The 27,073-nt window shown below is 39.3% G+C and overlaps 2 protein-coding genes across 3 annotated transcripts; one reads left to right on the top strand and one right to left on the bottom strand.

The window, feature by feature from the left end:
* Positions 1-7,239, top strand: nucb2a (nucleobindin 2a). The gene is made up of 13 exons (XM_030414277.1): positions 1-161; positions 551-691; positions 1,704-1,811; positions 2,168-2,300; positions 2,446-2,549; positions 3,518-3,703; positions 3,885-3,975; positions 4,071-4,129; positions 4,210-4,302; positions 4,393-4,482; positions 4,603-4,773; positions 4,903-4,963; positions 5,057-7,239. Exons 1-13 carry the CDS (start codon positions 138-140, stop codon positions 5,278-5,280), a joined length of 1,485 nt encoding a protein of 494 aa, XP_030270137.1. The 5' UTR covers positions 1-137; the 3' UTR covers positions 5,281-7,239.
* A 264-nt stretch (positions 7,240-7,503) lies between these two features.
* caprin1a (cell cycle associated protein 1a) lies at positions 7,504-15,267 on the bottom strand. 2 transcript variants are annotated; one of them, XM_030414275.1, is made up of 17 exons: positions 15,123-15,267; positions 13,410-13,544; positions 12,725-12,787; positions 12,390-12,476; positions 11,776-12,017; positions 11,394-11,476; positions 11,112-11,267; positions 10,970-11,022; positions 10,761-10,844; positions 10,483-10,644; positions 10,150-10,258; positions 9,910-9,974; positions 9,454-9,585; positions 9,164-9,323; positions 8,485-8,673; positions 8,264-8,370; positions 7,504-8,127 (listed from the first exon to the last, which is right to left on the bottom strand). In XM_030414275.1, exons 2-17 carry the CDS (start codon positions 13,542-13,544, stop codon positions 8,041-8,043), a joined length of 1,914 nt encoding a protein of 637 aa, XP_030270135.1. In that variant the 5' UTR covers positions 15,123-15,267; the 3' UTR covers positions 7,504-8,040. The 2 variants fall into 2 exon arrangements, with proteins under 2 accessions (XP_030270135.1, XP_030270136.1); XM_030414276.1 differs by having other exon boundaries at positions 9,910-9,971.
* Between the last annotated feature and the right edge of the window lie 11,806 nt (positions 15,268-27,073).

Raw genomic sequence — 27,073 nt, 5'->3', positions numbered from 1 at the left:
CTAGTCGGTTGGATAGAAAGCTGACCTGACCATTGCGGTTAACTCAACCCCCGCTCACAACCTACCGTGCTGACTAGCAAGCTAGCTGCCGACACAATTCCCAGCTGTGAGGAAGCGACGGGAGTAAAGCAGAGCTTATGAGGTCCGGGATTCATAATAAAGTGAGTATACAAGAGACACGTGTATATGTTTACTGCTTAAGGAACCGCTTAACACTACGTTGAATGTCGTGGACATATAGCGTTATCGGCGGTGCTCAGACTGACAGCAGACATGAGTAGCTCTGGTGCTTGATTCTCATTAGCCAAATCTGTCAGTGGCAGTGCTAATGCTAATGCTAACACCAACAGCTTCCACTTGAGATCATTAGCTAGCCAATAAATGACAACCCATGTAGGCTAGAAGAGCTGCTTTCAGTGTGAGCAAATGGGGAAGCTGACCACACAACGACCCTTGTATTCTCAGAGACACGCTGACTAGTTTTCTTCACATACTGTTTAATGTAAATGAAACTGCAGCTAATGTAAACGTTTATGTATCTCATTTCCAGATGTGCTGGAGTCGGGCCCTTGTCACCGGCTTGGCACTGGTGCTGGTCCAGATGCTGTGTTTAGAGGGAGTCCCCATCAGTATTGATAAGACAAAAGTGAAAGAGCCAGAGAAGACACCTGAAGAGCCTCCAGCAAGTGTGGTAAGATGATACAAGATGTATACACATCTCTGTGTGTGGTTGAAACCTGATCACAAAGCACACTTTATTTCCTGTTCTCTTGTGTAACAGTCATGGTAGGTACACAGTCATGGTAGGCATGACCACAACTCAAATTTTTGCTCATTACAGCTTCTCAAATATATTATTTATTTCTGGCGTTTTTTATTCTTTGAGTACTTCAGCACTACTGGGGGGCAGCTTGAGGTCAGACAGAGTACACAGATTCAATGATTTGTGTTAACTTTTGATTGCTATTTCTGTTTTGATTTTTTCTTTTTATAGTGTAGATCATTAGACAGTATTCAGAAATTGCTAATCATAAATGACTTGTTAGGCCAGCCATGATGCTACGCAGTTATGTCGCTGCTATCAGCTGCTTCATGGGCTGTAAATAAGAGAGTTTGGTAACAGCACTTTGTTGGATTTAAATGAGAGATGGCCCGATGTCTCATTGTGCTAAAATTGAATTGCTTCAACCAGTACACTCAAAATTTTATGATCCCGCAAATCTTTGTAATCACCAGTACAACAGTTCCAGGTGTTGTGGCTTTCTGAGTTCATGACTGGAATCTCAGAGGTCTGCTGCAGGGGGAAAAGTTTGTCCATGTTAAATATTGACATATTAACCTGACAGAGCTAAACCAGATATCATCTAGATTTTGGTTTGGGGTGAGAAAACATTTAAATGCAAAGTTTTATTGGAGGCAGAACACAGTTTGTAAACATTAATGGTAAAAACATGTCATCTCTACATCAAACATCTGGAGGGTATGTTATATTTGTTAGCAGACACGTATTCCATGTAAAACAAAATATTCTGTCAATCAGTCTTCAGTAAATCAGACCTCTCACAGAAGTGCTTATAACAATGTGTTTTTATATAAAGTGACACAAAAGTCATGATCATTGCGGGATTACTTGTTTGTCATCTGTGGTATATAGTTTAGTGAGAGGAGTTTTTAAGTGATGTTTAATTTGTTACATTTTATAGGACACTGGACTCCACTATGACCGCTACCTCAGGGAAGTCATTGATTTTCTAGAGAAAGATCAGCATTTCAGAGAAAAGCTCCACAACACAGACATGGAAGACATCAAGGTATCCCACCGCTTCTCTTTTGTTTAGTTTAATCAGCAGTTTTCTACCAGCACTGGGTAAACTGTTTGTAAATCAGTACACTGAATGATAAATTAAGGGCGTTCACTTGTCCAAGAATTTGATTAATCTTCTGGGGAAACCATGGATATTTTGGGTTAATAAAAAACAATCTACCTATAGTTTTTCTTCATCTTTTTTTGTGTTTGGTCCACTGCATCATTTATTTCAGGTTTACAGAATGCTAAAAATCAACATTTAGTGAAATGTTTAATACATTGATGTATTCATCACATTTACTACTACGACCATAACTGTTGAATAACACTTACTTTTCCATCATTCATAAATAAATACAGCAAGGTAAACTGGCCAAAGAGCTGGACTTTGTTAGCCATCATGTCAGAACTAAACTGGATGAGTTGAAGAGGCAGGAGGTGAACCGACTACGGACTCTCATTAAGGCCAAGCAAGACCTTGAAGGTGGAAATGGTATGTTTGCAACAGAATTTATATTTAATTTTGATTGAGTTCAACTACAGCTAAAATGGCACATTAAAGGGAAATTGTTTATATAAAAAATGCTGCTTTGTATCAGTGTATGGTTTCATCTTTTTATCAATTACTCCCTGAATAGACATCGCAGTGGACCACCAGGCTTTGTTGAAACAGTTTGAGTACTTGAACCACATGAACCCACACACATTTGAGGTGGATGACCTGGATCGGCTCATCAGATCTGTAAGTCTCACTGCTAAATTATGCCATAAAAATGTTAAATTCAAGACACAGGTACACTATTCCAATGATTTAAACTACCTTTGACCTTTTGTAATAATTAACTGTGCAACATTCCTTTGGCAGATTTTAGGAACACACTTAACAGATAGTTGTGGACAATGAAGTGCTGAAGTATAGAAAAGTTCAAACTGGACATTGCTATAGAACAACCATGAGTTTTGTGGATTGTAGACAGCTTTAAATCTGTGAAGTGAAGGAAGGCTAATTGTAGACGTGGAGAAAATAACTTTCATTAGAGGAGTCTGCTTTACCTTCTTCAGCTCAAAAGTGGAAAAGTTTAGGCCTGCTGCTGTATCTTAACTGATGTTTAAAGACAGTTCCATTTCTTGTGGATGATTTCAACATGCAATACATGTACTTAACACTATCAAAGCATGTTTTCCAAAGCATACCATACTTACTTTTTTCTTTATATGCGCTCAGTTGCCACTTTATTAGCTCCACTAATTGAGTCAAATGCAATCCATTACAACTGAGGAGTCACAGGGTTAGTTTTACAATGTAAAATAAGGGTCAGTTTTGCTTACCCTAACCCTGGATATTCTAGATGTTGAAGTCTTTCATGTGCACATACTACATGCTAAAGAACCTGCAAATGTTTTCTTATCAGCGTGCACAATGATAAATGACTTTAATTATTTCAGACATGATGTTCACTATGATAGATTGCTTACCTCAAGTACATTTGACATCTTTACCAGTTGCTTTTGTTCCCCTAAAGAAACTGAAAATGAATGGAGCCTAATTAAACAGTACAGTATACTGAATGTAGTCAGTAAAGTTAGTTTAGTGTTCAGGTGAATGCAACATGATAAAATGGAGTTACATTCGTGACTATTGCACTAAACTAACTATCGACTGGGTGGATTTAGTGGAGGTGGATTTAATTTGTTTTCTCCTGCATCAAGGCCACTAAAGATCTGGAGAACTACGACAAAGAGAGACATGATGAGTTCAAGAGATATGAAATGATGAAAGAGCACGACAGACGGGAACACCTGAAAACACTGGACGATGACGATAGAAAGAAAGAAGAGGAGCACTATGAGGAGATGAGGAAGAAGCACGCTGACCACCCTAAAGTCAACCATCCGGTTAGTCTGATTTAAACACACACATGACGTGATGTGGTTTGTTTCAGCCAATGAAGCAAATGTCTCTGTCCAGTTTCCTCTGGCAATTTTTAGTTGAGATTTTTAGAAGTTTAGTTTGGTTTTAGGTTTATTTGTAAAGCTATAATTTCAGTGATTAAGTGATTTTGCATCCATGTTGCAGGGTAGCCAGAATCAACTGAAGGAGGTGTGGGAGGAAGCAGATGGCTTAGACCCTGAAGATTTTGACCCCAAGACTTTTTTTAACCTGCATGGTAAGACATTTAACATCCAACAGCTGTCCATTTATTCAGTCCTCAGTCATGTAACAGATAATGGTGTATTTGTTAACTCCTTCTTAATAATGCAGATACCAATGGAGATGGCTTTTTTGATGAACAGGAACTGGAGGCACTCTTCACCAAAGAGGTAAGCCAAGCCATCTGAAAAAAATCCATCATGTTTCAGTTTATGGTATTTGCACTGACTGTTTGTTTCTGTGATTTTAGCTGGAAAAGATTTATGACCCCACAAATGAAGAAGATGATATGGTGGAGATGGAGGAAGAGAGGCTACGTATGAGGGAGCATGTCATGAATGAGGTACAGTTACATACAGGAACCTATTCTTATGAAATTACATTCGTAATAGATTTCTTGGCTTAAAGCTCGCTGCTCCTGTATCACTCACAGGTGGATTCTAACAAAGACAGGCTGGTCTCTTTAGATGAATTCCTGGTTGCTACAAAGAAAAAAGAATTCTTGGAGCCAGATAGCTGGGAGGTAAGACATCACATATTTTTAGTATGTTGAGGTTATTCAAGAGTAGTGTAATCCTAACACCATTTTGTTAAAGGAAGTAGTGTACTAGAACGTTTCGCATCCACTTTGTGTGTCCCTCAGACTCTGGAGCAGAACCAGGCGTACACAGACGAAGAGATGAGAGAGTTTGAAGAGCATCTTGCTCAGCAGGAACAGGACCTCAACCTGAAGGCTGTTGACCTCCAGAAACAGAGGGATGAGCTGGAGAGACAACAGGAGCAGCTTAATGCACAGAAGATTGAGCTGCAACAGGTAATGAAGGGTACACTGTTATATTTTAGTTGGGGACATGGTTTGCTACAGTAGGATTACTCTGATGCTGTAGGTTTATAAGAAAATAGAAGTTCTGTCAATCAAAAGAAAATCTACTCATTGTCACAGGCAGTTGAGCATATGGAGCGGCTGAAATCACAGAAGGTAGAACCCCCTCCAGAGGTTCATGGTAAGTGTGAATTGCACCATTTGTTTGTCTTTTGATAGTAATTTCATCTTATAGACTGACTTCTAAGAACACAAAACTGCCTCTTTGTTACAGTTGACGGAAATGATATACCAGAGATACACGACAACCAGCTGCAATTTGAACCAGAGGCCCAAGCACAAGAGCATCAACCTGCACAGCATATTCCTCAGGACACACCTCAAGGACACCATGAACAGCAAAATCAAGTCCTAGACCAGCACGGTCTCCCCCAGGCACACCAGGATCTGCCACCAGGCCACCATGAAGCTGCACAAGGCGAGCATAACATGCCATAAACAAAACTGTCAGAACTTGAACCTCCACCACCAGACTTTCGCAGCACCTCCTCCCCTCCAACGTGCAGAGGAGCCGTCCCTCCTGAGTATTAGGTCTCTTTAACCAGCATGACGTGGGGGTTTGGAGGATACTTGAGATGGAGAGCAGCACAAAAGGAATCCCTGTTGAATGACGCTAGTGTTCGATAATAACTGTAATCCTCAGATTACATTCCGGAATTACAATAGTAAACCGACCAAGGACGTACATCTTTTAAAATGTTCATACAAGCATTTAAAGGAGTTGTTTGATTACATTAGAAACTATTAAGAATGTTTGGTTAAGATTATACAAAAAATATAATCTTGGTGAGCTGTTATGTCCTGCTGTTTGCTGTTTGAATACAGAACCTCTAAGATGACATCAACATGAGCCTGTTGGATATGTGCAGTGCAGCTATTGAGGTGTTTTAATTTAATTGATTTTGATTTTCATACCTGATGAATTAAATTACCCCATACATCTTTTTTTTTTTTTTTTTTTTTAAGGATTAGTTTACATGTGTGACTTGTTGTGAAATTTATTTCACTGGACTGTCAAGTATTTTAGAAATTGAGTACAAGAGAATTTTTTTTAATCTTCTATCAAAGAGGCACTCAAGTCATTATAACCAGTAATAAGCATTTAATGTCCTAAACCATTTCTCTTAAAATAAGTAAGGACTTCTTGATGCAGATAGGTACAGTATAATTTTACTGTAATCCACGAGGGTTCAGTCAGTCTTTTGTTGTAAACATTATTATTTCAATCATCTTCAGCTGAAACCATTACCACAGATTAGGATCTTTTAACCAGGAACGCACTCATGAAGCCACGTGGTTCAGAGTCAAGGAATCAACCAAAACTTTTTCTACTTTCTTAGTGTTGATTCTGGTTGCTGTAATAACTGTAAGTCGGCTGTTTACCTCCAATGAAAAGTCTTTTCACGCATATAGTCACATAAGACACCGGGTTCAGTTCTACAGAAAATGGCCATATTGGGCCATACTGCGGCTGCTCTCATCTGACTTTGATGTTGGAATAAATTAAGGTGCTCGGTTCTTCAAATACAGAGAAACATAAAGGGAATAAATAAAGTTTCCCCCCATTCAACAAATATTTGACCCAAGTTCATCACAGCCCTTCAGATGCTCATGTTGTGGTATGATGGGAAGTTCGATTTTGGTCTGTTGTTCGTGCACAAAATGTGTGTGTGACTTGTTTATTTATGAGTTGATCATAATTGATCAGGATTTTGAATTTGTTAAATAAAAGTTTTGAAGACGTTAAAGCTAATTTTATCAGTTAAGGTGTAGACTTCTACTCTGCTGTCTTACTATACGCTTTTCGAAGTGTTTTAAGCAATAGCTGGATTTGTTAAATTAGTTACGTTAATCTAAAGGGGCGAACCTCAGAGTCAAGAGCTGCATCTGATATTGCCAGTGTCTTTTTATTGTAACAAAATTATATCATGGATTTGCTTTCAGTTCACATCATTTGATGTGTTTTACTTGGTCCTAATTTAAAGAAACATCTTTGCATGGCATATCTTCCCCCCCAGATAACCAGTTTGGTGTCGTCGCTGTGCCATCCAAGTTGCTTTTTTCATGTCACATGGTGGTTCCTTCTAGCTGGCAGATTGTGGTCATGGCAAACCACTGTTGATTTTTGGCACTTTGTACGGAAGGCTTCAATCGCATTCTGTGAAATAACAGGTCTGCCTTATTATGGTTTTATCTTCTACATACTTTTAGACATGGAATACATATTGTTGTGTTTTTGCAGTGTCATTTGATTTCTGTGTGCCAAGTGTTCTTTTGAGACAAAGCTGCATCATAATTTGCACAAACTTTACAGTGTTTTCTGCTGACTTGCTGATACAGTCATTTGACAATACTGTACAACTCAGTTCAAGACAATAAAACAGTCATGACCTTTCAGTTTGTGTAACAGATTTCATCACTTGATGATTGACTCAAACTCTTACAATGTAAAACATAAGTACAGACAATCCATGCATACATTGGCAGAAGACAGACTACTGGCAGTCCTGTCTGTCATTGGTTTGAAGCAGTCAGTGACATACAGTACCCGTCTCTCTAAACCACTGCCACAAACCTGGCATATTAAATCATACACAATTGAAATATCAGAACCTAGAAACTCAAACACTAAAGCAGGAAGGTAGTATCTCTACACAGAGGGTAATAGAACACAACTTTATTGAAACAGTCTCAACCAATAACATCAGCGTACAAAGAGGTGGTGGCGCAGGAGATGACAGAGGGGTAAAAAATAAAACGAAGACGAACAAAAAAAAAAACATTCAATGGATTTATGAAAAATTAAAAGATCAAGAGGAAAAAGTGGCTGACAGCACAGGGCAGAAGAAAATCCTTCTCATGGAATCAGATCGACAGTGGCAGGGTATTTTTTGCATTTATTTTGTACAAAAAATAAATTAATGAAATCTTTCAAGTTTACAGGAATATCTATTCGATGTTTTATATCACACAGACTTGCTGATAATCCTACATGTGGTGAAGTTCAGCATTTTTGTGTTAAAACATTAAGAGGATCTAGACAGACCAAAGCAGGCTGAATCTGATAAGTAGGCCAGGAGTTAAAAAAATAAGATTACCAATGAGAAAGGAAACATTGTTATAAAAGTGAGCTGGGGCAAACACATTCAAAGAACCTGAATGTTAAACGTGGCGCAACTTGACGGTCTTGAGGACCTTTTAGGATCGCATTGCTTGAGCATTTCCTCGAGACAAACCTCGAGGTCCTTGGGCAGCTCCCCGCTTGTAGTTCTGCTGATATCCCTCCTTGAAGACACAACAAAGATTTACAATAACTACCCTTTAATTCTTACAAAAGGAAAAACAATGAACAGATAATAAGATATTTGAGCTTTTTGGGTAAATAAAATGTATTTACATTAATAATGAAAGTTAATCTTACCCGCTGGTAGGTGTTATTGGAATAATCCCGGGATGTGTTAAATTGGGTTTGACCGTAACCACTGCTTGGAGCATTTGAGAAGGGGGGGCGATAGCCTTCATATCCCCCTGATGACGAGAAGCATTTGAATTAACAGTGTGCTACATGTATTGTGTCATTACAAAGTATCATGAGGCAACATGACTGTCGGATCGCAGTAAAATACTGCCTGATGCTCATACCTCTAAATCCATTGGAGGAGCCCCGGTATCCATTCATCATGCCACGGCCGGTCCTGGGTCCACCCCTGGGCACAGCCCTGCTGTTGTAGAAGGACTGTCCCGGCTGTCCAAACCCTGCAGCTGGAGAAGGCTCTTCATGGCCGCCTGCTGAGGGCATGACGGGGTCTTGAGGCTGGAAGCCGCTGACAACTGGACGAAAGAAAACAAGACAGAAGATTTTGTAAGTATAGTGCTTCATTTATTTTTTATTATATATTCTTAATTGTGTCTCTTACTTCAAGTGCCCTTTTTAGAGTTTATCATAAAGCCAGCCCCTTTGGTTTTTCTAATTTCATTTTTATTTATTTCACTATAAGTCAGACATTTTAGTCTCATAAATGCAGCTTGCAGAAAGGGGCTATTGATCGGATACTATCAATTTTAGGAATACACCCAGAGACATTTTGATACAAATCATGTACAAATCAATTCAATATTGATGGTAACGTGAAGGAAAAATAAATACAGCATTTTATGTCACCAAATACATTGACAATTAGTAAGCTGATCAGGTCTTAGCTGCTTTTGTGAATGACTGCAAGTCATACGCTGTCCGGACAATGTAGAGATGATGCCAAGCAATGTCAACAACAGCTTTTCCAATGTATTATAATGCAATCAGCCAAAGCTGTACCCTCACCTGACTGTAATGTCTCCTGTGGGATCTCAGGTTGGTCTACAGTACTTTCTGACTGGCTGCTAAAGCCCGGTCCATAGCCACCAGGGAACTGGCTGGGCTGCTTCAAAGGATCTGCTTGACCATCAGTGACTGGAGGTACAGGTGCATTCATATTAAATACCTGTGGAGGGAAAAAAAAGTTTTCTGTGTGTCCAAATCAAAAAAATATCCCGATTTCTATACAACATCCTCACAGTTTCCAAACAGGGTCACGTTCACATTGTTTGACTGGACCCAGATAGAAGGCGTACCGCTTGAACTGACTGGAAGGGTGCTGCGTTGACATTGATGCCTCCAGAGTGGGGGGGTTTGGAGACAGGTGGGAAGGCAGAGGACAGGGAGCATGGGGCGGGGGACTGCTCAGACGACAGAGACATCGAGCCCTAGGGAGGGAGGAAGGAGGGAAATAACATGGCAAGGAACCTAGGACTACAGAGAGTTTGTGGGAAAGACAGCATGTCTGATTTTACACCTTAAAACTTGCTCTTACCTTATTATCATATCCAAATGAAATCAAAATCTCCCTTTAATACACAGTATGAAATATCACGACATGTCAGACAGCATCACATTTACTCCACCAGCAAAGCTTCTAGAAATATAAGAAATAAGCCGCACTACTCTTGTTATTCAAAGGACACACTCTCTCTTTCAGCCAAATCAAAGCAAACAAGTCTTTCCAACCACTTGGTTGCCACTCTACTTACTTGTGAGGATTCCTGTGGTCCAGACACTGCACTTGTTGGGAGAAGTCTGGCCTCTGAGAGGGCTGCTTGGAAGAAAATTTAAAACAAAGAGAAAAGTTTTGACTTTAGACGCAACTTAAGTGAAAAAACAAATACAGGTATGCTTTTAGGCTGATATATCAGAAAACAGTAACCAGATCCTACTCAGAAGAATCTGTGGGAGAATCAGTTCAGAGTCATGATAAATGAACTGTCACTCACTTGGAGGACATCCCATCTGCTGTAGGTCAACAGTCTGCCTGGGCTTCATCGGCTGGGCTGACACAATGGCTGGGTCCAGAGCATGGCCGTCAAACTCCAACATGGAGTCCTAGGAGAGCCAAACAAAAGTAAATGTATAGTTGCATCAAGCATTATTTTACAACAAGTGGGTCCACACTTCGTTCAGCAGAGTCCTTTCTGAACCTGACCTCTATGTGAAAGGAGATAGTTTTCACTAAATGAATCAACTGATTATCTAACAGTGTGAATAACACATTTGTAAGTAGTAACAGCACTAAGCTGGACACTACAGTATCTGCTGGACCTTTTTACCTGCATGAAGTTGTACGTCCCTTGCATCTGGGCCATTAAGTCTTGCACTACCTGCTTTCTGACCACTGGGTCACTGGGCGGATTTGGAGGGCCGTGGTCCACAGTAACAGTTGGTTCTGTAGCCAGCTGGGCAGGGGGCTGGTGCTCGAGGGAATTCACCATCTATTCAAAAAACACACACACATGTGACAATCACATTAGAGTGCAAAAAATACAAGGTTGTTGAGGAATATGTATTAAGGCACAAAGTACTGTAGTAAAGCTTTAGCGCAGCACACCTGAGCCTCCACTGTCCAATCCTCCACTTGGTCTTTGTCTGTACTGCTGTACGTTGTTTCTGGAATGAACTGTCTGTTTACAAACTATAAAACAAGAAAATGTAAGAGAATTAGATACAACAGAAAAAAAACAGCTCTTAATTACTGCCAAGTTGAGATTTATGTAAGGTTGTTATGCATCATATAAGCAACACTCAAAGAAATCTCACCTCTGTGGTTTCCACTTTAACTGGTTCAGTGTATTTTTCAGAAGCCGTTACTTCTGGAGAAAAGAAGCAGGTGTGAGGGGAGGTTTTGAAAAAGGATCTAAGAAATATCTCACACGTGTACTGCCAATGTGCTGTTAGTTACCAGGTTCCGATGGCTGCTTCACAGCCTTAGTCTCAGCCACCACTGTCTGATCCTCTTTTTCCTCTTCCTCCTCGCACGTCCCATTCTGATGAGTTTGTGCTCTGTCAAAGTAACCACTCAGCAGCACTTTATCCAGAGTCTCCTTCAGTGACTTGTCTGAAACAAAGACAAGGTGGCAAGTTAGAGAGGAAAGGCATGGCTTAATGACATGCATATACTGTACAAGGATCAATTGATTAGTTGTGTTTCTGAGGTGGGAGATCAAGAATTGTAAATACTTACATGTGGTCCCTGCAACGGCCTTGTCTCTGCCCTCAAGCAGTTCCCACAAGTGTACTGAGGCCTCCTCATATTGATCAGTCAACCTGTATGTTACACAACAGGGTAGAAATATAATCGGCTGCTGTCCTGTTGGTCGTCTGTTCTATATGTACATACGAGTTTATTCTATTTCTTACCTTTTTAATTATATAGTTTATTTTTTACTACTGTTATTGTTTTGTTTTTTGTAATATTCTGTAACTTGGCTGCTGTGGCACACAAATTTTCCCGTTTGTAGGACAATAAAGGAATATCGATTCTGATTCTGTTTCACTATCATTACACACTGAACAGGTAAAGACGTATGCACACTTAAATAATAGAAGCACAGGCAGTCTCATACCTGACATCATAGTTCCTATCAGGTCCCACCAGTTTGTAAAACTCATCCAGGGATGTGAGGTCAGCGTCAGTGAGCAAAGGCGAACCAGTAGCATCGGGCCGTTTAAGCTCCTGCCTGATGCTGTCCTCTCCCATCTGGTCCAATAAAAACTGAAGCTCCAAAACCGTCTTCAACCGCCGTTGTTCCCCCTCTTCTCGCTGCAGCTGTTCCCTTCTTGCAGACTTCTTCACCGCCTTTTGAACCTGAACACCGCAGTCAGACATGTTTTGTGCACAGGGGTTTTGAGAACAAATCACAACCCCATCATCTGATATTATAAGCTTTTCTGAGGCAGTAAGTATTCTGTGAATTCTTGTCATGTGGGGTTGTTAGGATGTGCAGCTACAAGTCTTGTATTACATCAGTTACAACAGTTAGTGATAACCAGGATATTTGTAAGCTCTTGATAAAGAATTTGCTTTTAAAAACACTTAGGACTAAGTAGGAATAAAGGGTTTCCTGATGTTTGGCAACTAAATGTTGGTAAAGATTCATATCATATTTATAAAACTTTACAAATGAATTATAACATCACATTCAGCAGGCTATGACAACAACAGTAACTCAGGACTCACGTCTTGGCCCAATGCCATGAAGCTCTTCTGCAATTCTCTTGCAAACTCAAGATTGTTGGAGATCTCTTGGTACTTTGCCAAGGCTTCCTACAGTTGGAAATACATTTTGATTTGTATATCATTTTAGAAATGATTTCCCTCAAATAGAACATCACAGAGTAACAGATCCAACATGTGACATAAAACTGATAGGACTGATGATAGTAAATAAATGATAATATTTCTGTTTCATTTCTCATGTATTTTCATGTAGGTGTGTTAGATTGTAGTGCATTAAATTCACAGCAGACACCAATAAAATAACTGACATATTGATTTCCGCTTTCTTGGCTTACCAGTTGATCTTGATTCAGTCTTTCTCCCTTATCCTTCTTTGCCTGATAGTCATCCAGTTTGGACTGTAAGAATATTGAGAAATCAAAGTTTTAGATAAGATATAAAACAACAGGCTAAAAACAAATTACTTCCTTGATTAAGAGAAACTGATCTTGCAGACATTCGGGGCTGAGCGAGACTTAGTTGTCAATGTGCTTTTATATGTGAAGGAGAATCTACTTAAAAAGGAATCCATTGTTTTCCAGACAAAAGTTATGGTGATGAGTACAAAATGGAACCTAGACAGACAGAGAATTGCTGCTGTATACTATGTGGATCAAATTTGAGAAGACTCTCTCTTGAGTCGTGAAAACTAAATATAAGATATTTTGGTGAAAAGGCAGAATTTCTGACTACATTTTGCTAGCACAGAAACCAGGGACAGGCTCATATCTGTTCACTGAGGTGCATTCAGCATATACCTGAAGGAAAAACTTAATAACCTATTGGCATACAGTACCTACTCTCACAATTTTCTCTAACATTCAAAATGTGGTTAGATGCCTTCACCTCTGTTCTCCAACATCTTTAAAAGGGATAATCATGTCATATCTTTTGCTACAGGAAAACTATCAACTTTAACCTCCCGCTTAAGCAAAAGAAGACGGAGATGACACACCGTCATTTTTTATGAAATACAGATACCTTTTTCTTTTCCATGTTGCGAACCTTCTTATCGACCACAGCAAGAACCTGCTTCATTGTCTCACAATGATTTCCATTTCCCAGCTCTGGAGTGGCAGACTGGACAGCACTGTTTCCAACCATCGCTGAAGGCATCTGAAAGGAGAACATTTAAAAAATGAAACTGTTGGAAATATATCAACATTTTTGTTCACTACTAAAAGGAAAAAGCAAAGGCAAATGTAACAACAAATCTCAGGTGAGGTAGAGACTGTATAATCAGAAAACACATCTTTTGCGTGGACTGCTCTATTCTAATTAAAGTTATACACTGCAGTGTGTTGACAGTTGATACTTTCAAACAACCAGAGTGAAAAGGGAGAAATCTATAGTTATCCAAAATACATCATATGAAATATCTCAGATCATCTTTCTGTAACTACTTTCGCTGTAGAGGCAGGTGGAGGGATTTTGAATAGGTTTGCTTAAACTCCAATTTGGGTATTTATTACTGATACACGTGGCAGATACATATATAGACATGGGTTATTTAAATTAGAGTGTTAAAATTATCATTGCTTTATAAGCTGTTCGTGGCGCCCATGCAAGGTGACACTGAGATCATCTGATTTTTTACAAAAGCGCATTTCTAATGGAGCTTTGGACGTCTGTATAGATGTGCCTGTACATGTATCTGAGGCTAATGAAACACTAGTAACCTCTTCTTTAATCGTAAAAAAGCTGCTCATAGCTCGATTTCCTTTATCTACAATATTAACCCTTTCCTTTTCTGTTTTATGTAAACATTACTAACAATATTTACTCTAACTGGGACGACCGCCACCTGACGATGAACTGATGATTCATAGAAGTAGATCCGATATTGAGGTTAGCGAGGATGTTGTTAAGCACTTTCAGCAACACTGGTGTTTCCCACGGTGCTGGATTCAAACCGACAACCCCGAGCCATGGGAAGTGATAGTGACGTGTTCGAGCAAATGTCTTTGATTTGAGCGACGAATTAAAGACGGCATAAAAACCGATTATGGCTAACCGTTCCCCCCTTGCGGCATGAGGAAATGTTAGCCGCTCTGTAATAACATGCTTAGTTGGGGTTACATACATATAACATCCGTGAAGTAGCGTGGAATCGGGAATTTGCCAGAGGAAGTTTGCGTTAACACAAGTTAAAATGTCGGCCTTGTATTCAAAGTTAAAAACCTTAGCTCCCTTGGAGACATCGGCTAACCTTATTGACGGATGCTAACAATACGCGACTAGCTAATGTAACAGCTAGCGTGTAAGTTACGTACTGTCATCTGAGGTTGTAAACTCATCTTTTGGGGGGCTTCATTCACCAGCTAGCTCTTCACTGGTGCAAGACAAACGATAGCTAGCAACAAAACACCAGTTTACCGAGCGGAGAGCGCTGGTCCTAATCTCCCTTTTCCCCCCATTGTTAGCTGAGAAGCTAGCGTGCTCGTTAACGTCATGTTGCTAATGCCCTACGTTAACCGAATGTCAGGTAAACTAAATCAACCAAGAACATTTATTCTGTGTTCAGAAAACGATATGTGGTTTCAAGATGTTTATAACGGAATAACAAAGAGAAGCTCGGGACGCTGCGACAACTCGTTTTGTTGAGTCGTCTCGAGTAAAACATGACTGAAGACGATTTACTGAACAGATAACAGAGTAAACAATCATTCGTTAGTGATGACACGAAGCCCGTACCTTTATACTCTTTGTCTTCAAAGAGATTTTGGCGTATGGGAGCAGTCCGTATCTTCTACTTCCAGTGGTATTCTTCTAGAAGGATGCTCAGGTTCTCACCAGCTGCTGCTGAGCTAACGGTAACGGCAGCGGCTACTAGGACCCCTCTGCTAACCTCAAGAATGCCTGACAGTAAAATATGTCCTAAATGGTCAAAGGTGTCATCATCCTACTCTTGGATCTGATGATTCTCCTAATCATTGTGTTAATTAATTATTCTTCTTAATTTTGTTGCCAAACGTGGGACTGAGTTTTTGTTGAATAACAATTTTAGAAATACTGGGGTTTTAATTAAGCCTCTTCTCCCCAACAACAGCTGCAACATATATTGATTGAATTTATTAATTAATTTAAGATTTTATGTAGTCTGTTAGCTGGGCAGTTATATTTTCCTCAAAAAAGAATTTTTAAAAATTCCCAATATGAAGGTCTACGCTGGAGCCCCTCAGGGCTGTGTGCTCAGCCCCTCTTGATTTCACACTGTACACCAGTGGTCGAAAGAATACCTACAAGCTATACTCAAGTACAAGTAAAGTTACATTACTGAAGTATTACTCAATTGCAAGTTAACACTACCGGCAATAAAAAGTACTTACGGGTGGCATTTGTAAGAAAAGTTGATTTTTGAGTCTCTTGTCAAAAACTGGCGGCTGACCGTCCAACATCCCGAAGCGTCAGTTTTTGACCCAGAGCATCACATCAAATAGCATTTTTAAGTAAAATTACAAAGTATTCTTCTTAAACTCAGGGTAATACTTATTATTTAACATTGATATTTTAAATGATTCTCGGTAGCAGGCATTCTATGAAAGGGGTTTCTCTGTTTCTCCAAATCCTCAGTCTGAATTACTCCTAGCTCCTGCTCTTTTCTACTTAGTGGTCATGGTCACCTGTCAGAACCTGCACCTGCTGCAGAGCTTTGCGTTTTTTTGTCTATATGTAAGGGATTCATTGTCTCGTTTGTGATCAGACAGCCTTATTGGTGACAAAATGATAGATGAAGGAAGGTTAAGAGATGAATTCAAATTGTACTGAATTATGATTTTACCAGTAATGTAGTTGATTACATTGTGTAATACATCAATTATAATTTAAACAGTAACTAAGTTGATTACAATGTGTAATACATACGTAGGTATGAGTTAAATTACAGATTTGAAAAAAAAATAATAATAATAATAATTTGAGTAGATGTAATGAGTTACTTCCACCCTAGCTGTACACCCACGACTGCACTCTCAGCCGTGGAGAGAACTCTGGTGTGAAGTATGCGGATGAAACAGCTTTCATCTGTAGCACTACATACAATAATGACAGTTTATATTGTCTGACCCATATTATTTCTTGTTTTGTTATACAACCCTGTGTTGTAGAATGATAATAAAATTAACTTTGAATCTTAAATACTGATTCAAAGCCTTTTCTACATTGCCATTAATATGATTTGGATTTTTTTTCTTCGTATTTGTTCATTATAGCCTAGTTAATTTAAATGTATTCAGTCTAAAAATATGTGAATTATCCCTTGATACCCCCACCATATTCCCCGAACACCTACATTTTTCCGAATAAGACAGGACATGACCTCAGTTGATGTCTGCCTTCAGCCCTGATTGTAAGTGGATTCACACATCATGAACCACTTATTTCTAAAAAACCCTGAAATGGTTCCCTCAGTTATTTCTCCATAAAAAAGGATGTAAGATCTGAACACAGCTGCTAATGATCTAAACAGAGTGTAAACTTGAGTTATAAAGAAGAAGGTCAGACTGAGATTTAAAAGAATAAAGAAAATCCTAGCAATGACAAAAAATGAACAGAAGATGGCGCAAGTGTCCCATAAACTGGAAGGTTGCTTGCTGAAAAAAAACATCTCGAGGCATAATCCTACGCTGTCTCAGATGGCCCTCTGATGTGTGTTCACTGTGGTGTTGTTGACATTTTAAATTGATTTCTCTTGGTCTTTTCTGTAGTTTTTTAGTGGGCACAGAGTGTCCAATGAATCTGCAACCATGTGGTGATGTGCTAAGTACCAGTCACATAACTGCCGAGGGGAATTTGAAGGGCAAAGAACAAAAGCAGGAGCATCATGCGATTTTCGGGTAGTTTACCAGACTGACTGTAATGAGCAGGTTGTACCACAGAAAGAATACCAAGCAGAAAGACAATACAGTACACGTGTACTAACAGTGGCAGTGCTGATTTAATTGTTGTTTCTTAAAATCAACGCTGCCAGTGTCTCGATGAGTCAAATTGAAAACGCAATAGAGGAAAAAATGAGATGTCATAGATTGAAAATGTTGTGAAATGAACAAACATCTGTTGACATCCTCTAAATACACAGCTACAACTTTGTCCCAGTTTATTCCATTGTGTCTGTAAGATAAAGGCTTCAGAATATCAGCATTCGCATAAGCACAGATAGCTTAAATTCAGAACATCTGCTTTGCATATTACATAGTTTTGTTTGGATATTTTGGATCTTGTTGCCATCAACTTAACGGAAGTGTGCACTGCAATGCAAATAAAGTCAGAACCAGGATAAATGGCAGAGATCAGTGTCAAATTATCAAATTATGAGTGAAATAAAAGAAATGCTGTGTAAACTGATACTGAAAGTTTGCATTTATAGACAGACACAAGTAGTGTGTAGTGACGGCTCACTGAATAATACCTATGTGAGGATGGAAAACTGTTATTCTCTGCTTAATTATACCAAAACCCACAAAATCTCAAACAATGTTATAAATAACTGGGGATGCACGATCAAATATCTCCTCTAACATATATTTTGAAAGGTCCGATCTCTCACACTTGGCATCATATGGGAAAAATAACAGCATGAGAGCATCGGCATTACCAAACCTTCAGAGATTCAGACCTTTTCAATAAACTTTCACACTCAATTTTCACACCTCCTTTATGATCCCTGCGTCTGGCTCTCTGTCTGATGACGAATATGTCTATAACTGGTGAGGTGGTGGTGGAGGGGGGAGGGGTGTAGAGATATCGGGCTCCTTTCTCTGATGTGGGCTGCTGAGTAATGGCCGTACATCCTTCAGTGCTCCTCTCCTGCAGCACATCTGACTGGATTAAATATGTGCAGAGGATTTATTGGCTGAAAAACCACAAGAACCCCACAAAAACTCCGGCCCCAGACCACTTGTAGTGTAGGCCAGGCAAGCGCAGGAATTCATCTGCAGCCCCTCTGGCTTCCCTCGTCTTCTATTTCTATCTCCCTTCCAAACTTGGTATCTTGACACATTTTCGTCCATGACCTTTTTTTAAAAAAACGTTTATCTTAACTATTCCATTACGCCAAAAGTGTTTTAGTTGTATGATACGTCACCAGAAGAAGAGGTGAAATCAGGATCTTGGGTGTTTCCAGATTTTTTTCAGGAGGTGGTGGGGGGCTTTTTTCCACTCACAGCCTCTCTTCAGTTGGTTGGGAAACATTAATAATTCATGGCCCACATGTGTTACAGACAGATTACAAGCATCTCCACTTAACTGCCATCATTATCATTATTACAGCCAGAGAATTTTATTCACCATCTTGCAATTTGCAACTCATGTGACTGAGGTTTGATTTCGGAGTGTGGTCCAAGGGTAGATTTGTTTACAATGCAGTCCTTGCAGGATAAACTATGATGATTAGTATCTCCAGTCCTTCAAATTCAAAACCAAATTCACTGTATTCTCAATGCAGTGCATTTACAAGACCATACCAGTGATGCCTTTGGTTCTGTGGGTATTCTCAAAGCTGCCGCATGACGTATACTGAGAGCTGCTGTGAAAATGCTATGCATTCATGCTCACATTCTTTTTTCTTTTTGGGAGGTATTGGCATGGTGACTGTAAGCCTCATGCTTTGTAAATCTGGGGATCTCATGCTTTGTCTCCTCTGTGTGTAGATTCAAAACTTGTAACTCTCGAGTTATCACAGCAGCTGCGGAGGAGCAGGGTGATCCTGTTGGAAATGACTACGGACAATCATGTTACACATATGTCCATATGCTGTCTGGCACGGAGCCGGATGCTGGATGGCCTCTTTGTCAGTTATTATTTCTCTTTGTTTAAGCCTCTTACAACAGCTCAAGCTACAACCTAACCTGAAACACAGTATCACAGTAGTGAGAGCGCCTCATCAGCTCCACACTGACCTGAAATCGATCGGATATCCATCCCTCTATTAAAAGACATACACCTGTATGTGTACAGAAATGTTTGCTTCTCATAATTGGAACTACTCTATGATTTTTTACAGACCATATTCACACAGCAGCCATTTTCTTGCTCAGGGTGGTAAGCTGAAATGCTGGGATAATGTTAAAGCTGTATTCCAAAGTTAAATATTTGATACCCCGGGGTTTAAAGTGAGTGTTCAAATACTTATGATTCAAATCCAAGCTAACATTACATTTGATTACATCCAGTGTGTTTCACTTCCAGGCTTAAATTAATGTGTCCAAGATGTGTGTTAATGCTTTAAAATGTGTCAATTAATGTAATACTGCACAATACACACACAGTCATTTTAGCTTGGAAGTGGTCAAATCCTAACGTTAGCTGATGTCTAACGGAATCTAATGTGGTATTGCATAATTGAATAAGAAACTGGACTCAGCGATTAATGATATTAGGCTTGGCGTGGACTGGTGCATTGCTATACACTTCACTCAGCGTGATAAGGAATTTATAATTTTAAATATTTACACTCCATATGAATGTCAACATAATGAAGAAGACTATGTAAATAAGCTTGCTTTTATTAGTTCCTATTTACAAAATGAGTGTTTCACAAATATCTTTATTGTTGGGGATATGAATGCAGATATTTCAGACAAGAGGTCAATTTTTGCTAACCACCTAAATCATCTCTGTACAGATAATAACTTGGTACTGTCTAGCAGAGAGCTTTTGCCAGCCGAAAGCTACACACATATAAGTGAGGCCTGGCACACCACGTCCTGGTTAGGCCATTGTCTCTACAGCTGATGCTCACGCTTCTTTGGCACACATGGAAATCTTATACAATGTATCCACCTCTGATCACAGTCCTGTAAAGATGGTCATCAGATCTGAGTACATACCTGCAACTGTAAAATGTGCAAATACTTCTAATCTTGGTAAATTGGACTGGTCCTCTCTTTCATGTGAAGACATTGCTTCCTACTGTAAATGTACTGATCAGTTATTGAGCAAATGTCTCTCTAGAGAGGCACTCATATGTAAAAACAGTAATTGTACAAACACCAAACATAAGACAGATATCTCTGCAATGTATACTGATATTGTCTCAGCTTTACTTGAAGCTAGTAAGCCTCACCTTAAGCGCATAAAGAGAGGAAAAGTTCGGCCTGGTTGGAATACTTATGTGGCTGAATTCTGTGCTGAGGCTCGTGAAGCTACTAAATCCTGGGCAATGGCTGGTAAACCAAGACAGGGGCCCATTTTTGAATATAAGAAGAGTACAAACACAAAATAAAAATATGCAATACGTTTCATTAGTAAAAACGAGCAATCTTTGAGGGCTGACTCTATGGCCAAGAAACTTTTAAATAATACTAATAAAGATTTCTGGAAAGAGGTGAAACGCATTAATAACTGCAAACCCTCTTTACCATATACAGTAGATGGAGTCTCTGGTGCTAGTGCTATTGCTGAGCTCTGGCGAAGGCATTATAGTAAATTGTTTAACTGTGTTCAGACTAATGGCCATCAAGTAGCAAATGTTGAAAATATAGATATGATCACAACTCATGAGGTTTCTCAAGCGATTAAAAACTTATCAGTTAACAAAAAGACAGGTATGGATTATATCTCCGCTGAACATCTTAAATTTGCTAGATCAAGGTTATGTACACTTCCTGCCTTATGCTTCAATGCCCTCATAGTCCATGGCTTTCTTCCAGACTCTATGACGACAGGTCAGCTGGTTCCTTTGGTTAAGGATAAAGCAGGAAAAGTGGGTTCCTCAGAAAACTATAGGCCCATCGCTCTAGCTAATATATTGTCCAAAGTTGTTGAACAAATTCTCCTGGAGAGGATTAATGAACTAATTATCTCTACAGATAATCAATTTGGGTTTAAACCAAGACACGGTACAGATATGTGTGTATATGTGCTTAAGGAACTGCTGAGCAACTATAAGAGAAAAAACTCATCTGTTTTTATTTGTTTTTTAGACGCTTCTAAGGCATTTGATAGGGTGAATCATGAGAAATTATTTTAAAAATTGGGTTCAGCAGGTGTCCCTAAGTATATAGTCAGAATCCTGTCCTATTGGTATTGCCCAACAGACCATGCATGTTAAATGGGATAACTGCTTGTCTGCTCCTTTTCATATCAGTAATGGAGTAAGACAAGGGAGCATCTTATCTCCTATTTTATTTAATTTCTACATGAATGATTTATCAAATAATCTAAGCTCATGTAAAACTGGCTGTATGGTCGGCAGTACAGTGATGAACCATCTTATGTACACTGATGATTGTGTGATCTTTAGTCCAAGCTCAGCCGGTATACAGCAGCTCCTTAATGTGTGTTCTGTGTATAGGGAACAACATGATATAAAGTACAACAAGTCAAAAAGTGTGATAATGATTTGCAGAACCATGGAAGATAGACATATGACTTTTCCTGACTTTAAACTCTCAGGTAAGGTTCTAAATATCTGCAGTGAAGTGAAATATCTTGGTCATGTGATCACAGACCAACTGACAGATGATGAGGACATTTTTCGTCAGTGTCGTATGTTGTATGTGCGAGCAAATGTATTGGCACGTAAATTTGGTTGGTGCACTGTTGGTGTGAAGTTGACTCTGTTCAAAGCGTACTGTTCACCTATGTACACTGCACATCTGTAGTTGAATTATGAAAAAGCCAGCCTTCAGAGACTGCAAGTGGCATACAATGACGCTTTGAGGATACTTTTAAAAAGGCCCAGATGGACTAGTGCGAGTGAGCTGCTTGTGAGCGCTGGAGTGAACACACTGCAAGCAGCTCTGAGAAATGTAATGCACAGGTACATCTGCCGGTTAAATGATTCTGGGAGTCAAAATGTTGTGGCAATGGTGAACATTATGTATATTGACACGCGCTGCACGTCTCAGTTTTCGGGGCACTGGTATAAGTGTAATGAGTAATAATAGTCTAATGAGTCATTAGATTATTATGTTTTTTTTAGTCCTTTTGTACTGTGTGTCTTGCTTTTATTTTTTGTATGGAACTTGAGTCTGAAAATAAAGCTTATCTATCTATCTATTGAAAATGTTGTTTTAGTTTGAAATAATATGGCCTGATATCCCTCCAGATTTTCACTTTCCATTGTCTTTCCAGTAGCTGCTCAATCATGAAGTGATATGATGACAAGAACTAAGATGTTTATAGGGCTTGGAACCTGGAACACAGTAATACAACATTTGAGCTTCCCACCCCGAGCCTGACGTCAGATGAAAATGGTCGCATGTGAATATGGTCAATTGAGTTATCTTCCATAACTTCATGGCCTCAGAGGAGCACTTGTCTCTTAATCAGCCAAATTGGGTGCAATTATATCTTGTACAAAACAAATTGGATGGCACACATATTATGAAGTTCAGGTGGCACCTGTATAACAGGTGAAATATGATATATGTAATTAGATGCGCATGTGGCTATAACACTCCAGTGTTCCAAACATAGAATTGAATGTCATCAACTTACAAATACATTTACTGTTTTGCCACATCGTTGCATTGTAACTTACTGAAGCCCAGCACACTGGGGTTGTATGTGTGTATACAGCAGTCGAGTAGATGGGCCATTGCTTATTGTGTGGTGTGTAGCTTTCTGTTTACTAACAGAAAATATATACATGTCTGACAAATATTAATTTCATTTCTTGCTACTTTTTAAGATGCCAATATGGTGCCCGACATTAACAGACATCTCGTGTTTATTTCAAAATCAAATTGGTAGCTTGTTTCCACAACAACAAAACAAAGTTGGTAGCTTGTATACCTCATACATTTCAGCTTTCAGGTTGCTCTTCCAAGCTGCAAGTGTTCCCATTTTCCACTTGTTGGCATGTTTAGGTCTTCTTTCATCACAATTCCATAATCTGCACCAGAAAGCCACAAAGAAGTCACCGAATTCAGTCAACCCATTATAGACATCAGGGTTTGATATGTGTGACTGCTTCTTAAAAAGTGATTACGTCGAGTGTCGGTTCACAACATCTGCTTTTCCTAGCACATACAGTCGGGCAAAAAAGTATTTAGTCAGCCACCAATTGTGCAAGTTCTCCCACTTAAAAAGATGAGAGAGGCCTGTAATTTTCATCATAGGTACACTTCAACTATGAGAGACAGAATGGGGGGAAAGAATCCAGGAAATCACATTGTAGGATTTTTAATGAATTAATTGGTAAATTCCTCGGTAAAATAAGTATTTGGTCACCTACAAACAAGCAAGATTTCCGGCTCTCACAGACCTGTAACTTCTTTAAGAGGCTCCTCTGTCCTCCACTCGTTACCTGTATTAATGGCACCTGTTTGAACTCGTTATCAGTATAAAAGACACCTGTCCACAACCTCAAACAGTCACACTCCAAACTCCACTATGGCCAAGACCAAAGAGCTGTTGAAGGACACCAGAAACAAAATTGTAGACCTGCACCAGGCTGGGAAGACTGAATCTGCAATAGGTAAGCAGCTTGGTGTGACCCCGTGGGGTCAAAATGATCACAAGAACGGTGAGCAAAAATCCCAGAACCACATGGGGGGACCTAGTGAATGACCTGCAGAGAGCTGGGACCAAAGTAACAAAGGCTACCATCAGTAACACACTACGCCGCCAGGGACTCAAATCCTGCAGTGCCAGACGTGTCCCCCCTGCTTAAGCCAGTACATGTCCAGGCCCGTCTGAAGTTTGCTAGAGAGCATTTGGATGATCCAGAAGAGGATTGGGAGAATGTCATATGGTCAGATGAAACCAAAATAGAACTTTTTGGTAAAAACTCAACTAGTCGTGTTTGGAGGAGAAAGAATGCTGAGTTGCATCCATAGAACACCATACCTACTGTGAAGCATGGGGGTGGAAACATCATGCTTTGGGGCTGTTTTTCTGCAAAGGGACCAGGACGACTGATCCGTGTAAAGGAAAGAATGAATGGGGCCATGTATCGTGAGATTTTGAGTGAAAACCTCCTTCCATCAGCAAGGGCATTGAAGATGAAATGTGGCTGGGTCTTTCAGCATGACAATGATCCCAAACACACCGCCTGGGCAACGAAGGAGTGGCTTCATAAGAAGCATTTCAAGGTCCTGGAGTGGCCTAGCAAGTCTCCAGATCTCAACCCCATAGAAAATCTTTGGAGGGAGTTGAAAGTCCGTGTTGCCCAGCGACAGCCCCAAAACATCACTGCTCTAGAGATGTGCATGGAGGAATGGGCCAAAATACCAGCGACAGCATGTGAAAACCTTGTGGAGACTTACAGAAAACGTTTGACCTCTGTCATTGCCAACAAAGGGTATATAACAAAGTATTGAGATGAACTTTTGTTATTGACCAAATACTTATTTTCCACCATAATTTGCAAATAAATTCTTTAAAAATCATACAATGTGATTATTTATTTATTTTTTTTTTTCTCATTTTGTCTCTGTTGATGTATACCTATGATGAAAATTACAGGCCTCATTTTTTTTAAGTGGGAGAACTTGCACAATTGGTGGCTGACTAAATACTTTTTTGCCCCACTGTACTTCAGTTTGCATATTCTATAACTTGTTCCTATCAACTTAAAAAAAAGTTTGCACTTAATATAAGATAAAGTCAGAACCAGGATTAAGGCCGGAGATCAGTGAAAACTTGCGTTCTGGCCAAATTCGTGTGACTGAAATGAAAGAAATTCTGAGTGAAAGACTTTTGCATTTATAGAAGACACAAGAAATATGTAGCCATGACTCACTGAATAAGACTAGAAGTCATTGCAGCAGACAGGAACGTTTGTTATTCTCCACTTAATTATACCAAAAATCCACATATTCTCCATCAGTGTCATAGGAAACTGGGGCTGAATGTTCAGATATCTCTATGAAAAGAATCTGGCGTATCTAAGTGGCTGGTGTCTGATGCAGATTCAAATGAAATTTTGGATCTAGCGGATTAAAAAATGTATTATTTCAAAACAGATGGCTTGTTTGAATTTAAGGAGACTATTAGGCCTTGTGCCATTCTAGTTTGTAATGATTTACTAGTCCTGAGTGTGTGTTCCAACATAACACACATAGCATCTCAGCAAAAATCTCATGTGTCCGACTGAAATATGCATTAATTAGGTTAATTCAATCCAAACCTTGGCTCAAAAATCCTTTAGAGCTTCAAACGCAGTCTTATTAGCGGTGATTTATTGTCATGGTTTCAAACTACTCTTGCTCTTCAGTATTATAATACTGAAACACCGTACATGCACAAAGAGAAGTTTGCTTTGTTGTTGTTAGATGGTCAGCTATCCCCATAAGGAATGAAGTCAGTGAGACTGTGGATGAAAGGTAAACTACGACCTTTGACTTCCTGTTCTGCATTGCGTGACTAGTGTTGGCTCCTGAAGCCCAAACTTTGGTACTGGGTCAGCGCTAACCTGGTCTGCTCAGTAACAGGAATTCAACACACAAGCTGATCTTATCTGACAGTGTGAAACCAGAGCAGACCTGGCACTCCTGTCCCACAGAGCCGGGCCCAGAGGGCATCATGGGAACTCATGTGAAGCCAGCTCAGGGATAAAACACCAACAGCGATTTATAGACCTTCGACCACCTCAGAGATTTAGAATAACATCTGTCAGTCACAAACATCGTGAGGGCAGCTCTCCAATTTCAGCCATATGATTATAAAATGTCAGAAGTTCCACCATATTGTAAATGCAGGAGAGACTGACGGATATTGCGTAATAAACCCAAAGTTCTTTTACCTGACTAAAATATCTTAAATGAAATTAAAGTCCTAAAAATTAATTCTGGGTTTTTTCAAATAATATTTTCAAGGAATACTTGTGAGCGAGCATGTTGATGTTAATAGATGGTGAAGAAGGAATAATGGGTGATGACAAGATGTGAAATAATCATAGTGCATAGTGTATAATAATGCAGTCATGATGCTTTACGACAGCACTCATAAACACACATGATACTTTCTGATGCACTAGATCACCGTTCATTAAACATCATAGATGAGACTTAAAATTAATGATATGTAATAAGTGTCTTATGGAGACTTGTGACTAGATATAAACTTGAGGTTGACTGAAGGGGTTTATAATACGTTCTGACTACCTATGCTAACTTATAAACATCCCAACAACCAACTATATTATAGTAACTATAAAAGTCTGTGCAGTATCACAAGTTATCTTTGTGTGTTAATTGAAGTGAAGTACATATCAATGCATCATAAGCTTTCATTGTTGGTGGTCAATAAGGTGAAATGCATTTTCATTCATTTGAAAGAATCTATGCTGCATCATAAGTGATTATTATGCATTATTATGTATTGTCTAAACTGCAGAAAAATACAAGTTAAATTTGTCTGATCGATTGATTAATTTATAATTTGTCATTTGTAGCAGATGGAAAATAAAAGGGGTATAGTAGCACCTCATATCAACAGTGTTGGGGGAAGTTACTTTTAAAAAGTAGTGTTTGCTCGTTAATTCTAAAAAAGTGATCCCTTACTTTACTTAGTTACCCTCTAAGGAATTTTTTTTTTAAATTATTCGTTACTTTTACGTTTACTTTTATGATGCTCGACTTCGGGCAGAACCCCATCTCATTTCCTAAATTTCCTAAAAAAGGCCTACATAAAGTTCTACTATGGAGGACACAACAGGTATTCATTTTGTGCTTTTTATCATGAAAAATGCCATAAAC

Source organism: Sparus aurata, chromosome 4 (assembly GCF_900880675.1).
Source record: "Sparus aurata chromosome 4, fSpaAur1.1, whole genome shotgun sequence".
Lineage (NCBI taxonomy): Eukaryota > Metazoa > Chordata > Actinopteri > Spariformes > Sparidae > Sparus > Sparus aurata.
Note: the sequence above shows the minus strand (reverse complement) of the source record. Positions and strands in the feature narration are given on the sequence as shown.